Source organism: Chionomys nivalis, chromosome 12 (assembly GCF_950005125.1).
Source record: "Chionomys nivalis chromosome 12, mChiNiv1.1, whole genome shotgun sequence".
In the NCBI taxonomy this organism is placed as follows: Eukaryota; Metazoa; Chordata; class Mammalia; order Rodentia; family Cricetidae; genus Chionomys; species Chionomys nivalis.
Genome location: NC_080097.1, coordinates 69,600,937 through 69,616,438, shown reverse-complemented (window position 1 = coordinate 69,616,438; position 15,502 = coordinate 69,600,937). Strand labels below are relative to the sequence as shown.

General features: G+C 43.5%; 1 protein-coding gene across 1 annotated transcript in view; it reads left to right on the top strand.

The window, feature by feature from the left end:
* The window catches only part of Lrmda (leucine rich melanocyte differentiation associated), a 1,017,760-nt gene that overhangs the window by 568,294 nt on the left and 433,964 nt on the right, over nt 1-15,502 (top strand). The window contains exon 4 of the mRNA XM_057786394.1: nt 6,159-6,296. Coding sequence (XP_057642377.1) covers nt 6,159-6,296 — 138 coding nt within the window. The remainder of the gene's footprint in view (nt 1-6,158; nt 6,297-15,502) is intronic.

Sequence of the window (15,502 nt, the reverse complement as noted above, 5' to 3'; positions counted from 1 at the left end):
TATAATATGTTCTATAATATATTATATATTAAGTCACTTTAGGACTTAAGAACTTTTCAAAGGATTTGGAGTTGAAACACTTGAATTTTGAGAGTAGGTATTGACAGTTAGTACTTCTCAAATATGTTTCTTATGACCTTTATCAGTGGACACTTTAGGAGAGGTAGAGGGACAGGGCTTAGAAGTAAATTCACAGTCTGAGTCATAATGAAACTTAGTGGGATTTCTAAGTTTCCAAGTCATTGTTTGAAAGCATGCTGTGTTCTGTGTATTCTGTGTCTTCGTGGGCTGAGACGATCAGCTGGACCACGTGCACAGCTGGATAAAGGAGAGAAGGATCGTTAGACTGAGCTTGGAGATACCATTCCTCCCTTGGACCTCAGCCCATGCCTTGTATCTCATGTCACCACAGGATCTTACAGGCCACAGACTTAGTGTCATACGTCCTCTTAGTCATTTGTAGCCATGTGGCCTGGTATAAGTCATCTTCCAGGAGCCTGCTCCTCATTTTTTTCCATTTGTTTTAATTTATTAGCTTTTTAAAATTTTTTATTTATTTTTTTCATCTTTTTTTATTAAAATTTTTTATTAAAAATTTCTGCCTCCTCCCCGCCTCCCTTTTCCCTCCCCCTCCCCCCACTCCCCACACCCCACTCCCCTCCCCCTCCGTCTCCAGTCCAAAGAGCAGTCAGGGTTCCCTGCCCTGCCCAAATGAAGAACAGAAGGAGGGAGAACCTGTTCCTCATTTTTAAAGACATAAGTTGGATCAGGTGATGATTTTATTCTCAGCACCGCTGAGATTGGTAGGTCTTGGGATCCAGAGCGCTGGGAGACTGCCTTTTGTTAAGTCCGTTTTCTATTCTGTGCCTTAACTTCCTTGAGCCGTAATGGCAATGCTAAGAGAGTAAGGGGAATAGCCTGGGAAGTCACTGTGTTGCTGAAAACCCAATTACATCACTGTGCTTTTATGCGTCATCAGTAGGCACATACCCACTAAGTGTTGTCTGCCTCAGGTTGCTATGTCCAGCTCAGGATGCTATGCAGTTTCTTTCCTCCTGATCTACCGGCAGCATGGCAAAAATCAGCTTCCCCACCCATTTGATCTGGAAGTTATAGTCTGCAAGGTCGGCAAAAGCAGACTCTGAGCCTACCTCCTCAGATTAAAACTCCGTGCTGTGAAGACGCCTCAGTCCTACACAAGGGTATTGCTGGTGCTGTCCCGTGAGATGCTCCCCATGCAGGCTCTGTCAGCTAGCTCATGTAGCCTGATGATCCACTCCACAGAACAAGTGTCCTCTGCCCTTCAATCCTATGGGAATCAGAGCTCAGCTGGATGGCCCTTCTGATGGCCTTATTTTGTGTCATTCAGGCAGCCATGATTTTTTTAACCAGTAATAGATAGTCTAAAATAGCCTCACTCTTACGTGTGCAGTTAGTGCTGGCATTCCCTCAACCGCCTGTCTTTAATGGGCCATATGCCCCATAGTATTTGGAAGGATTATTCTAGGGCCCAGGCCCTGGTGCCCGAGTGCAAAGCAAGTTGCACAGCAAATGCAGAAGAAATGTGCATATGATCCAGGTGTGTATATAAAGAACAGGTCTTTTCTGTAGATATCTACACCAGCCTTGGCATCTCCTCTCTATGAGATCTCACTTCATTTTCATGATAAAGCATCTTATTGGCTTTCTCAACTCCTCTTTTCATCCAGCCCAGGCTCACCTGCCCAGGGAAGCTATCACCCCCATGTTAATTAGCAATTGATGGAGTCAACTCCTCCTTTGAGATTCCATCTCCCCTGGTATGCCTAAGTTCCTGTCAAGTTGACAAAAGTCACTATGACATCATCCTACCAAAACATGGAAACCACTCTCATTTGACTAAAGCCACCATCTTCAGGGGCAGAATGTATTTCTTAGACTTTTATATTTTACTGTAATTCTAATCTCTTTCTATGAGCTGGGAATTACTGATAAATAATCTCTTTGCTGTTGTTTGTTTGTTTGTTTGTTTGTTTTGAAAACTCAGAGATTGTGAGCTTCTGGAAAATTCATAGATTGACAGGCATGGCTTCATCTAGACCCCACTTAGGCTGACTCTGAATCCCCCCCCCCAACTTGATTCTGAAAGTCCAAAGAGAAGCAACCCTTTGCAAGAAGAGCGACTTCCATGTGACAGGATCCAGCTGCCAATGTAGCAAGACCCTGCTCCCATCTGGGACTTCAGGAATTTGGCTCACAGAGGAGATTCCAGGGTCCAGACTCTGTAGCATCTGGAAAATGTCTTTTCAATTCGCCAATGCATGCATCCATCCCCATCTCTATAGGTCCTCTTGCTCCCCTCCCCCACTGCCTTTGTTCTATCACCTCTTGTTCAATGTGAATTCAGTCCTCAGCACAGAGTCCTCCTGGGCTATCAAAGAGCCTGACTATCTCAGGTCATCTCTTTCTCTCTCTCTTCTGCTATGTATTCCTAGCATAGCTTTTCCTTTGACTCCTGTAGAGAGGCTAGGTAATTAAACAGAGGCCATGGACTAGAATACCCACACCCCCCTGTCTGTATTCTAATCTCTCTTACCCACCAATCACACACACTCTCCCTGGCTTGTTCACCAGCAGCCTTGAGCTTCTGTGTTGATCTCCATCATGTGATCTCCGAATATTCAGCCCCCAGTAGGGAACCTGCTGAAAATTTGGGAGAGGATAGATGTTTAACCTTTGCACAATTAAATTACCTTCTCCTGCCCTTCCCTTTGAGAAGCTGGCTTTATTTGAACGTATACTTCATTTTCTTTCTGTTTGTGTCAACACATCTGCTAAAGGTATGACTAGCCTGAATGATAGTGCAAACAGGAAGAAAGATTAGAGTTCCATGTTATGAAGCTGGGAAATGGCAAGGAGCCTGGTATGTTATGTCACAAACCTGGACCTCCCATTTAGAAAATATTCTGTATGCATGTGTGTCTATGTGTGGGTATGTGTGTGTGTCTATGTGTGGGTATGTATGTATGTCTATGTGTGGGTATGTATGTGTGTCTATGTGTGGGTATGTATATATGTCTATGTGTGGGTATGTATGTGTGTCTATGTGTGGGTATGCATATGTGTCTATGTGTGGGTATGTATGTGTGTCTATGTGTGGGTATGTGTGTTTATGTGTGGGTATGTGTATGTGTCTATGTGTAGGTATGTATGTATGTCTGTGTGTGGGTATGTATGTGTGTCTATGTGTGGGTATGTGTGTCTATGTGTGAATATGCATGTATGTCTATGTGTGGACATATATTTTTATGTGTGGGTATGCATGAGTGTCTATGTGTGGGTATGTGTGTCTATGTGTAGGTATGTATATGTGTCTATGTGTGGGTATGTATGTGTGTCTATGTGTGGGTATGTATGTGTGTCTACGTGTGGGTATGCATATGTATCTATGTGTAGGTATGCATGTGTGTCTATGTGTGGGTATGCATATGTATCTATGTGTAGGTATGGATGTGTGTCTATGTGTGGGTATGTATGTGTGTCTATGTGTGGGTATAAATTTTTATGTGTGGGTATGTGTGTTTATGTGTGGGTATGTATGTCTGTCTATGTGTGGGTATGAGTGTCTATGTGTGGGTATGAGTGTCTATGTGTAGGTAGGCATGTGTGTCTATGTGTGGGTATGCATGTGTGTCTATGTGTGGGTATATATTTTTATGTGTGGGTATGTGTGTCTGTGTGTGGGTATGTGTGTCTATGTATGTCTATGTGTGTCTATGTGTGGGTATGTGTGCCTATGTGTGTCTATGTGTGGGTATGTGTGTCTATGTGTGGGTATGTGTGTCTATGTGTGAGTATGTACATGTAAGCGCAGGTGCCAATGCAGGGCAGCAAAGAACCTTAGGTCACCTGAAGCTGGAATTATGGGTGATTGTGAGCCACCAGAAGTCTGTGCTGGGAACTGAACTCCCATCTCTTACAAGAGTAGCATGCCGTTTCTCTAGTCCCTGAATCTCTCTTTTAACAGCAGGTTCTTATCATCTTGAGAAAGCATGTTTTCTTTTTCAGGGTCCTTGGTTTCTTATAAATACATACATACTTTCGAGTGTCCGTGAGTAGCAGAAGCAATATGATCTATGGGAAACCACTCTGTTAACACCCACAGATGCTTGTTGCTTCCTGGTGCATCTAACTCAAATTTCTTAGGACATTAAGATAAAACCACAGTGCTTTGAAAACACAAGCCTAAACTAAAATATTTGAGACAGATAGCAGAACTGGATGGCGATGTATGATCTTCCCCCAAAACATACTAAACTCTTCATTCCTCAGTCTTTTAATTTCACCCTTTGTGCTAGAAATTGAGTAATTTTTCTTCCTAGGAATGACTGAGACGAATATAGTCTCTTTCATTTACTGGCTGTGTGACTCTTTACCTCATTTTTCTTAGATTTTGTTTTGGCATGATAATATTTCAGATACATATATGCATGCAGGGGTACAAATAAATCATTATACTATGTGCTTAGCCTTCAAAAGTCTGACATTAGGATTCACCATGGTTAACATTCCCCAGTGGTTGTGAGACCTTTGCCTTGACCTGGAGATGAGTCCAAAGGTGGGGAAGATCTACTCTCAGCTGGGAAATCACTCTGGCTCCTGTGCAATGGGACCTGCATGCCAGGAGGCTCCTCACTTTCCATCATCTCGAAATTTGTAAGGAAGACACCACCGTGGTCTTGACCTCTCCATATAGAACCACTCCTGCCAAGCCTTGCCACAACAGCTGGACTCTACAATGACAACTTACTGTAGATACCAGCAAAACAAATTTTCCTGAATGCCAGTCCTTTGGAGAAGCCTTGATGAGGGAAACCAAAGTTGTTCCGAGAGTCCAGCAGCTGGAGAGAGTTATTATAGTACCAGGAAGCTTGAAGCCATGCTGCCCTTCCAAGCATCTCCCAGGTCATCTCATTGCCATGGTCTTGGTTAGCTGGACATCCTAGAGTTTCTGCCACTCATTGTCTTGTTTTAATTTTACAACTGACTTAAGAAGGTCCATCTCAGCTCAAAATCAGGCAGGAGATAGAGGAGTCAATGAAAACTGACTCCTCCTTTGGTGGTGGAATCAAGAAAGACGAAGGGCTGATGCAGAACATACTGCAGGCAGTGCCAGGGCTCCCTGTTCACTGTGGATTGTGGGTAACTGCTTGCTCACCCAGATTTGTCATTTAGTAGGGTGCTGGGAAGGTTTAGAAAAGAGGAATTTCCACCATACCACATGACCCGTGTGACAGAGACTCCTAGAGATGCACTGGGTTCGTTGGCAGAAAGAGCTGAAGCACCTTAGAGTCTGAAGATGCTTTTGCCCAGATTGTCCATGATCAGGATATTTAAAGGGATCTGCCCTTCCAGGTCTTCCAGCCAAGGAAAGATGCAGTTTTTCTAGAGTGTGGAGCTTAGATAGCAAAAATGATCCATCCTAACAAAACAAAAGTTATATAACATAAAATTATGCATGAAAAGGCTGTTAATGGACTAGAGGAACAGCTCAGTGTCAGAACACCTGCCTGCCATGGCAAGGCCCTGAGTTGGATCCTTAACAATGCAAAACTAAGATAATAAGGACAACGAGTATGAGAATAAAAACAACATTCAGTTGGAATAAAAATATATCAAAGCAAATTTTAAAAATTAAGTTGACAAGTATCAAAAATGTTAAATTAACTAGAAAGGACAGAAATCTTTTTATACTAGATATGCCCATTTCAAAACCTTATTTCTTACAAATTCCTTTATAGTTTCATAACATAATGATATTTGAGACGTTTTCTATAGAGAGCTAGAATGACAATCTCAACTTTTAGCATGATTGACTGAAAACTGATTTTTGTTTTTAGGAGTTGAAACGTATTTGTGTTATGATTTAGATGGGTGCTTTATATTATAAGAGTTCACACATGCTCCCCAAAGGTGTAGCCCGCAAAGTGATGCTTCTGAAAGGTGGTGGAACCTCAGACACTGTGAGCTAAAATAACTCCTTTCTCTTCTTAATTTTGCTCTGTTTTTGTCATAGTGATAGGAGACTGACTCCCATAGCCTAGCCTGTCACATATGCCTCCTACTTCTGATTAAGCCTTTTGTTTTTTCCTGAACATGATCCTTAACCTTTGGCACATTACCGATTTGGAGCACCTCCTCGATCAACTGGCTAAAGCGACACCAGCCCTGGAGTACCTCAGCCTGCTGGGAAATGTGGCATGTCCCAATGAGCTGGTCAGCTTGGAGAAGGATGAGGAAGACTATAAGAGATACAGGTGAGTGTTCATATGGTGGCAGAAAGGAACAGGAGCCTCTGGGCACTGATAGTGTGGGCTTCAGAGTCAATGTTTGTAAGTACCCACGGACGTCCGGAGACTGTGTTAAACTGTTGTCTTTCAAGGACAGAGTCATTTTCTTTCTTTGTTGGGTTTATGGGATCTGAGATCAGGGACTGAGAAATAGTTTTCATCAAGGGCTAGTTCATATGCATTTTAGGTTTTACAAGTTACAAGCTCTTGGGAAACAGCCCAGAAAGTTTGGGAAAAGAGGACAATGGTTTGAGAAGGACTTGTCCTACTGTGCTTTATGTAAAAATCTGGTGACCTACAAAGAAAGGTAGCAGGAATAGTCATTGTGTATCAGGACAAAATTGTAACACTGAAAGTCATCATGGATTTGGAAAGAGAATTTTAAAAATGGAAGAAAAAGCCCAACACAGAGACATAAGTAACATAAAGTAGGGATTCAGGTGCATTTCTGTAAAGAAGAATTTTTGACTTTAGTTCATTTCAAAGTTTCATGATTAATTTTGTAGACCTTTGAGTATATTCTTATACTGACTCAGAACAAATAAGAACCCTGCTTGAAAAAAAAATTGTTCTTGAAGGTCTTTCTCCACTAGAGAAATTTCCAACCATGGTATGATATTCTAGATTTGAGTGTGACTTTTGATAGGAGAAATTCAGTTGCCATCTGGCCAGAACACATTGCTCATTTCTCACTTTGAGTTGTTTAATTGCTTAGAAGTTAATTGATTTCTATGACTTTGTTTCCAACTTTTAATCATGAAGTTGTCTGATACAAGATGTGTGAAGGGGTCACTTTAAACACAGTATCTTCTTATACCAACGTTTTTTAAAATTGCATTTGTTCTTTTTACTATAATTCTCAGTGCATATTAATTGTCACATTAATGAGATTCTTTGTTATATTTTCATATATACTATATAGCTACTGCTCTTTAGTAGTATCAGACTCTCATGACTCCCTTTGTACCGAGCATCTCCCTGCTCCCTCCTGTTCACTTCCCTTTCTGCTATGCTATCTCCACCACTACTTGAGATTGTATTTTTGTTGCTGTTATTTATTTCTAGTTTCCACATGTAAGGTAAAGCACACAGGACTTCTTTACTCTGTGTAATGACCTTTAGTTCTGTGCATTTTCTTGCAGACAACATGATTTCGTTCTTTACTATGGGTAAATTCTCTGTTGTCTGTAAATATATATTCTTTATCCTTTCGTCTTTTAGTAGGTACCTAGATTTCTTCCATATCTTAGAGGAAGTTTTAAAATGTATCTGGAAGGTCAAATCCAAAATAGTTTATCTAATAACCATGTTTCATAAACCATTGTTTGGAAATTTCTTCTTTACTTTCTGATGTTTTTCTTTATATTTTTGTTCTATTCATAATACATATATATAACTTTTGCATATATATGAATATGCATGCGTATTATCTACATCTAGTGTGTATACTCACATTTACATATATGTTCATTTATTTATTCACGCAACCAAACATAGTATGTGAATACAAGCGTGGAGAAGTTGTTTTCTTTTCTTAGAAGGGGAAGAGCAAGTGGGAGGAATTTTCTGTTTCTCCCTTGTTCTGTTTGGTCTCAGATGTAGGGCTTTGAGGTGTATAAATGAGGAGAAAAGCAAATTCTTCATTGTTTATTTTGGAACTGGTCAGGTTGACGAAGAATACTAAGCTCCACCATATGAGCAGTGAAAGCTAATGTGGAGTTTTATTCTGACAGAAAGACCTCTAAAGCCGGAGTGACTGTCTAGGTCAGTGGTCCTTAATGACTCTGTGTCAGCTCAGAGTCTCTGATTCTTCTGGCAGCAAATCCATGTTGGGTTTACCGTCTCACAGTGTTACGCACCCACATACACTGCTATAGACTTGCCCACATTGAGAGAACAGTTCTCAGGGAGTAAGGCGGAGGTCCTTGTCTTCTGAAGCCCAGTACAAACCTAAAGTCATATTTAACATGGAAAACTGGCTGGGGACTATACTGGAGACGTTTGGAATTACTTGCTCTGCTTAGAACTGTGTATTTCTAAGTTGTCACGGGGATCTTTGAATCCCATGCCGTCCACTGCCCTTTTGGTACCAGATCAGTTAGCAAGCAACAGCTCCCATCCAGACGCACTCCAAGTCACAGTCATGGAGCACAGCATTTGCAGAGGTTTTCTTTCTGCAAGAGCAATCCTTCTTAGGGATTCACCTGGGCGGTCTCCTAAGTATGTCCTCCCACCCCAGGTCTGTGTTGCTGGCAGGACGTGAGAGATGGAGCCCAGAAGGCTGTTTGTTAGTGCATTTATGACAGTGTTGCCAGGAGGGACTGGATTCTAGAGCTTGCACACAGCCCAAATCACATCTAGCCACAATTGCCTTTGAAACCCCATAAGTCATCTACACAGTGACTGCTGGCTCCTCACACTTGGAGAAAAGGCAGCAACCAGGAACCATAGAGACAGTAATACACTCCTACCCAGTTACACCTTCACTGCATCATGAGGGGAAATGCTGTTGGCCCTCTAACATGCTTAAATCTTTATTCATTTTTTTTATTGTTGGCTTGATAAGTTGTCAGCCCTGCGTTTGGAAGAAGGGGGTGCAGGCCAGATGCATCTCAGCTCTGTGGTCTTTTGGCAGCCCAACTTTCTTTAGCCCAGGGGGTGATTCATTTTCCCCTGAGAAATTGTAGGGTTTCCCAATATGACTTTCGAAATCAGAGTTCCTGTGGCATATGCATTTATACAAAGCTGTGCGGTCGCCTTCCCCAAGTTGGGTAAACTCTTTTCCTGCGCTCCACCCACCAAGTGTGAGGTCCACCTTCTTTCTGCCATTCCCAAGATCGTCCTAATAGAGTCCCTGTGTGAATTTATATGACCTTTTTGCTAGGAAATGACTTAACAGTGAGTGATGTTTCTACAGTTTACTGGTTTTCACTTTAAGTATGTTTTCTGACAATGCTTCTTCTATTAATCATGCAAGCAGTAGAGGGAGCCTTAAAGGAGTGCATTCAGAAGCAAGAACCTGTGGCTCATTTAGAGCTGTTGAAAAAATTTTCCAATTGATTGGCATCCTCTGTGGTCATGTGATGTAGTATTTATGTCACCCAGCCGTCCATCAAAACAAGTATGCCTTGTTTCATTCTCAGGGGAGATGTTGATTTCAAAGATTTCGGTTCAGTTTTTGTTTGTGTTGTGGCCAAGCATCAGACCTGGGGTGGGAAGTGACTAGGTTTCTGTATCTTGTGCTGTCTCTTCTACCTTTTCCTCTCCATGCCCCAGTGCCCACCCTTTTGGTTTCCTCTTAACCTCTGTGTGCCCCCTTGGCTTTTCTTGTCATGTATTCCCACAGTAAAACAGGCTCACATTCCTCTGTGAACACAGACATACTACTGTGTGGTTGGACAGAGCCCTGGACCTCCTAGGGTAGGAGTGTAACCATGTCTGGGGTTCCCTTTGCCTTTTGTCACTGCTTATGGCAGAGACATGGCGATGGCCACCTTATCACAGGGCCTTAAAGCCACTTGTATTCCCGTGTTGACACATCGCTGCCATTATGGGATGAGTGTTGAATGGACATGAACTTAGGCCTCTTGCAGACTTTGATACCATCCAAAATCAAAATAATAAGTCAGGGTTGGGAGACCTGGAGCTCAGAATAGTTTGTCTTTCCTGGTCATTCTTCGAGGGACTAGGAAATAGACAGATTTCCATGTAGACAGAGAGAGAGTGCACCATGACCAGATGATAATAGACGATGAAATTCCAAGATGGCCAGCTTCTTCTTCATATTCCTGACCTCGGAGAAAAGACTGTCAGCTTACAAACAAAGACTTTTATCTCACCACATGGCTCTCGGCCTATGGGCAAGTTCAAGCCATGTCAGGACATGCTTACCCCTAAGGTATGGACCTATCAACCTTCCTGCCTTTGTTCAAACCGACCAACCCAGAACTCGGTGAGAATGACCCCCTTCACGGACCCTTAAAACCATCAGCCCTCGAGGAGATCCTGGGCTGTTTCCCGAGTTCCTCGGCCCTGTCTTTTTCCCAGTGTGCCTGCTGCATTTGTGTCTCTTCACCACGATAAAAGTCCATCTCCCGCTGCTCCTTCTGTCTGCTCCTGCTTGCTGTGTGTAAGATGCCTTTGCCTCTCCCTGTCTCGCTCCAGATAGTTCCTGCTTTCTAATTCTTTACCTGGCAGAGAAAACAAACCCCATCAAGATCCTTAGATGGTATCACTTTCTTGACTTTTTTTTTTCTTCAGGAAGATTGATGGCTGAAAGTCAACAGAGAATAAATGCTGAATGTCACCTTTCAAATAAGAAATCTGGGCTCTCAGGCTTGGGGCTGTTCTTTTGCAACATGCTCTGGTGTGCATTTTCTTCTAATTTCTGTTCCTTCGGGGCTCTGGTTGCACACACACACACCCCAAGTGGGTCTCTCTATATTCCTTAAAACTGTAAATTGTTTAAAATACATGCCTTTTCTTTGTTCCCTGGAAGGCAGCAGCCCTGAGGCCTGCCCACTGTCTGTAGCACCCCACCAAAAGAAAGGCAGGAGGGACCCTCCAGTGGTGTCTGGGGCCACCTTGGGCTACCACCCATGGCTGTTTCCCACTAAATGGGAGCTGTAAAACCTGTGGCTTATATAACCCAGCTAGCATTCCCCAGCTAATCTGCAATCTTGGCTTTGATGATCACAAGAAAGCAAAGGTCATGACACAGAGATCAAAGGGACAGAAGCCCACACAGTAATTGGTGGTTCCCCTCCATACAGGGCCTTGGACAGTCCTGTGGGTGTATTGTTTGCACAGAGACTTCAAACATGCTGTTGGTGACCTGTGAGCAAAATCAGCTGGCCTTTTCCAGTCGGCAGGCCAATTCATTAATGCTGTAGGTGAGCTCACCTCGGCTCATTAACGTGAAATCATTGTTGTCTGTCAAAGCGTCTGGAGCTGCCCTGCTCAGTGCTTGTTCATCATCCTTGGTCTTCATTGGTGCTTTCTGGCTGTCTTCCTCTCCCTGGATTTCGAAGGGAGTAGTTATGCAAGGCAATTGGGCAAACTGGTGTGTCAGGAAGGGACCTAATGGAGGCGTTTATTGTCAGTCAGCTTTGAGTACAGACTCCAAGCAAAGTTTTAAGGAGGCCAAGGTCCATTTTCATGGCTCAGATAGGGAAACCGAGGCTCGGAAGGGCAGCTCAAAGCTTCCAGACCTGAGCCCTCTCCACTCTGCCCTGCGAGTTCCCTCCTCCAACTTTTCATCGTGATGACCGCTCTTCTTTACACGTCTCCCCTTAATCTTTAAGAGCTCTGGACTCTCAAAGAAGCTGCATGCAAACCTTGGTGGTTTCTCTTACTTCTCAAACACCTTCAGTAGCTGACCAGCACTCTTGACCAGCGTGAGATAACCAGCATTATTAAATGGAGTGACGTAATCCAGTTGACAGCAAAGAATTGTGTTCTTGTGTTGAAAACCTTGCTCCATTCTGTTAAGATGAACAGTGAGGGAGCATCCATGGCTGCCTGTCTGAAGGGCACCAGGCAGAACTCCCGGATCATGGGAGTAAAAAGGTGTCAGGAAATAACACGAAGAAGCATTGAATGCCATACATGTCATGGAGAAGCCATCCAGCACTCTGTGTCTCGGTGCTCCTGAGAACCTGTGAGAGTCTTGAGCTATTTTGGTGAAAGAAATATGGCTGCCAACCCCACCAGCAGATCCTAGAGACTCATGGGATCCGTCTGTGGTTCATGCTATTTCTGGGGAGCAGACAATTGTTTTGGAGCAGACAGGACAAGACAAGCCTTTCCTTTCTCTTTGACATCCAGGCAAATGATAACAATAATAACAACAACAACAATAATAAAATAGTAATAATAAGAATGCCATTGATATTAGAGAAAAAAACAAATTGATTTTTCAATGATAACAAAAGGATTGGAGTTGTTCCTTCCTCCTTCCAGTTTCAGCTTTGTCATTAAAGGATCCTTTAAGAAAATCTACCATTTCACATGAGCAGAGAGGGACCCTGATAATCTCTGGGTGGTAGCCTCTCATTTTCAGGAAATCTGTCTCCACATAGGGACAAGTGGGTATTTAAGTACCTTTGGTGGGTTTCCTACATCCTGATAACATCCCCTTCCATATCACAGCCAACAGAACCCCCTGGCTTACCACCTCTAGGCCTGGGTTTTCCCTCCAGCCACCTTGAGAAGGTCAGAAAAATTGGAGTTGCCCTCTGCAGCTAGGGATGTGAGACTTGAGGTAGACTGATCTCTTCTCATTAAGCACTGCCCTGACTTAACAAGCAGTTTTATAAATCTGAAGCTGTCTCCGGGTGTCACAGGATTTATGGACAAGGGGGCTCTGCCATAAAGTGGTTTATGATGGCTGCCTTCTGTGTTGTTAGTAGCTGTCTCTTCCTTCAACCATTGCTGTTTGATAATAGCCTTAAAACACCCAGAATTACTTACCTGCAAGTCTTCTTCCCCATAGCCCCTGTTGACAGTCTGAATAAGTTTACTGGCCTTTTGTTGTTCTTTTCCTTCAAAACAAACTGATTGGGCCATCAATAGCTCCCGTGAGCCGACAGAGGGATGTCATCAGGACTAGCCCTTGTGATTGCAGGTTATCTGGGGGAGTTAACCTCCCTGCATTGTTAGCTGAAATGTTTTATGTACTAAGCAACTTTAGGATACGGCTGTGATAACCCCAGTAACTAAGTCATACATCACGGTAAGGAGATTTGGGTGTAACAAATAACCCTGGATTAAATTTACAAGGGTGGAATTGATATTGTAAAAGCCTTTGTTCTGTGGCTTCGGCAATGTGCGCCTGTGTTTTTATGGCAAACTTGTATTATACTCAGGATTGAAGCTGCAGCTTGTGACACTCTGACATGACCTAGAACAAAGGGAAATAGATCTCTTAAGACCAGCACAGAACAGGCAGGCTGGACGCCCACCGGCTTATCACTTGGCGGGACTGCTGGAGCCTATTTTAAGTCATCAGGGGACAGGAAGACCTGGGGAATGGGACTGTTAGCTGGGCTTTGTGTAGCACAGGTAGACTGTTGGCTGAACTGGGAAGGAGACTCCTGGCTGCCACATTGCGCTCATAATTTCCCAACTATTAGTCCTTGCGGTGTTGTTTTCACGGGGACATTGGTTCTCAGCAGGATGGCAGCAGTGGCAGCATCACCTGGGAACTTATTAGAAACATAAATTCCAGACCTCAGTCCAGCTCGCCTCGGTAAGAAGCTCTGGGGATGGGCTGGGGCCTGCGTCTGTGCTTTAACAAGCCCGTGGGTCACAAGGATGCCTGCTAAAGTCAAGAACCAATGTGCTAGAAGGTAAACACTGTGCTAGAACGTAGATCAGATAGAGAGCAGAGGTTTTCTGTGTTTCCTCGCCTTCTCAGCACCCTGCTTAGCTCCTTCGTTTAAAAAAAAGCTTAAATCTTCAGTTTTGTTTCTGTGTCTCTGTGTATGTGTGAGTATTTGCTACATGTGGATGAGTGCCCACGGAGGTGTGCTGAAGGGGTCAGGATGTCTAGAACTACAGTCACAGTTGTTAGGAGCCTCCTGCTGTGGATCCTAGTAACTGCACTTACTCTTCTGGAAGAACACAAAGTGCCCTTAACTGCAGAGTTACATCTCTAGCCCCGTTTAATTTTTTTAAAAAAATCTATCATTTATTATTCGTGTGTGTATGTGTGTATACATGCGTGTTTGAGATGTGTTGGGGATGCTTGCTTACCACAGATCACATGTGGGGGTCATGAGATGACTTGGGTATCATTTCTTTCCTTTTGCTGTGGGCCACAGGGATCAGACTCAAAATGAGCAACATCTCACAGGCCCCTTGGGATAAAGATACTCTTTAGAAGAGTAACCTGTGCCCTTCCCTTTGGCTATCAGCCTGTAGGTTACAAGAAATTTGGAATTCCCTTCAGAATCTCATGCTAGAAGAAGGAAAAGCCTGGAAACCTGGTGCCAACCAGAGGGAGCTTGTGTCCCTGAAAGAGGGTTATAGCTGGTCAGTTTCTGCTGCAGGAGCCCCTGAGCTGAGACAAGTGGAGAAAGGCAGAATTCTTCCTTGAACAGAACTGCTTAGCTGTGCATACCTCTGGCTCTCTACTTAAAACTAAATATCATCTTAGGACCATAAAGATGGACTCAGGGATCACTGGACCTCCTTGTTCCTTTTCCCTATTGGCCAGATTGAGTGTGTCTCCTTTTTCTCCTTTTCACTATTAATTTGTCTCTTTAATTGATCTATTAAGGATGGGTAGCCTATGTTGGTTTGTTATCCTGTCAGTACCCACACTCTGATCCTAATGGGTTGGAAACCATCCTCTCTGGGAACTCACAGTGGCCCTTAGGATGGAAGTGAAGTCACTTAGTGGTGATTGGCAGACTGTGTCATAGGCTGTCTCTCCGACTATCAGAAGAATGTCTGAAAACAGCAGCTCTTTGTCATCTAAAATTTTTAACTAGCTTAAAAGCCAGCACCGCTCTGTCTTCCTCCTTTGATTTCAGAGCTGTGATCCAGAGTGAGGCGAGATGACAATGCGCGGCCTGTTGTCGTCATGGTTCCTGGCAGCCCCATGAAGGCATCTTTCACTCCATCATTAAACACCGGCTGATTTTCTAATACTGATGTTGTCCTCACCTGAATATTCATCTTTTCCCACCCTACACTTAGTGGGTGTCTCTCCTCCTTTGAGCGTCACTCCTGACATATTGTTTCTGTCTGTACATGTCTTTATTTGAAAGAATCTGTTGTCATTAAGACTTTGCCAGTATAAGCAGGAGATGGAAGTTTTCTCTGACAGTCTGAGACCGATGGGAATTCTGCTAAACGGTGGAAAGAACATTTGAGCCCTTTGCCTTATTTTGGATGAGATCAGAGGTGTTGGGAGGGGTTAGGGAGGGGACTTTGGAGAAAAGGAAAGCGGTAATAGGTTGAATTCAGGGAGAAAGCAAGAGAGGGGTGAGAAGGAGGGATGGAAGGAGGGAGGGAGGGAGGGAGGGAGGGAGAGAGAGAGAGAGAGAGAGAGAGAGAGAGAGAGAGAGAGAGAGAGAGAATATAGAACCTCTGGTCTTGGAATGGATTGTAAAGGAATTTCTGATGACCGAATGACCTGAGATCCATCACTGGGACTATGATGGTGT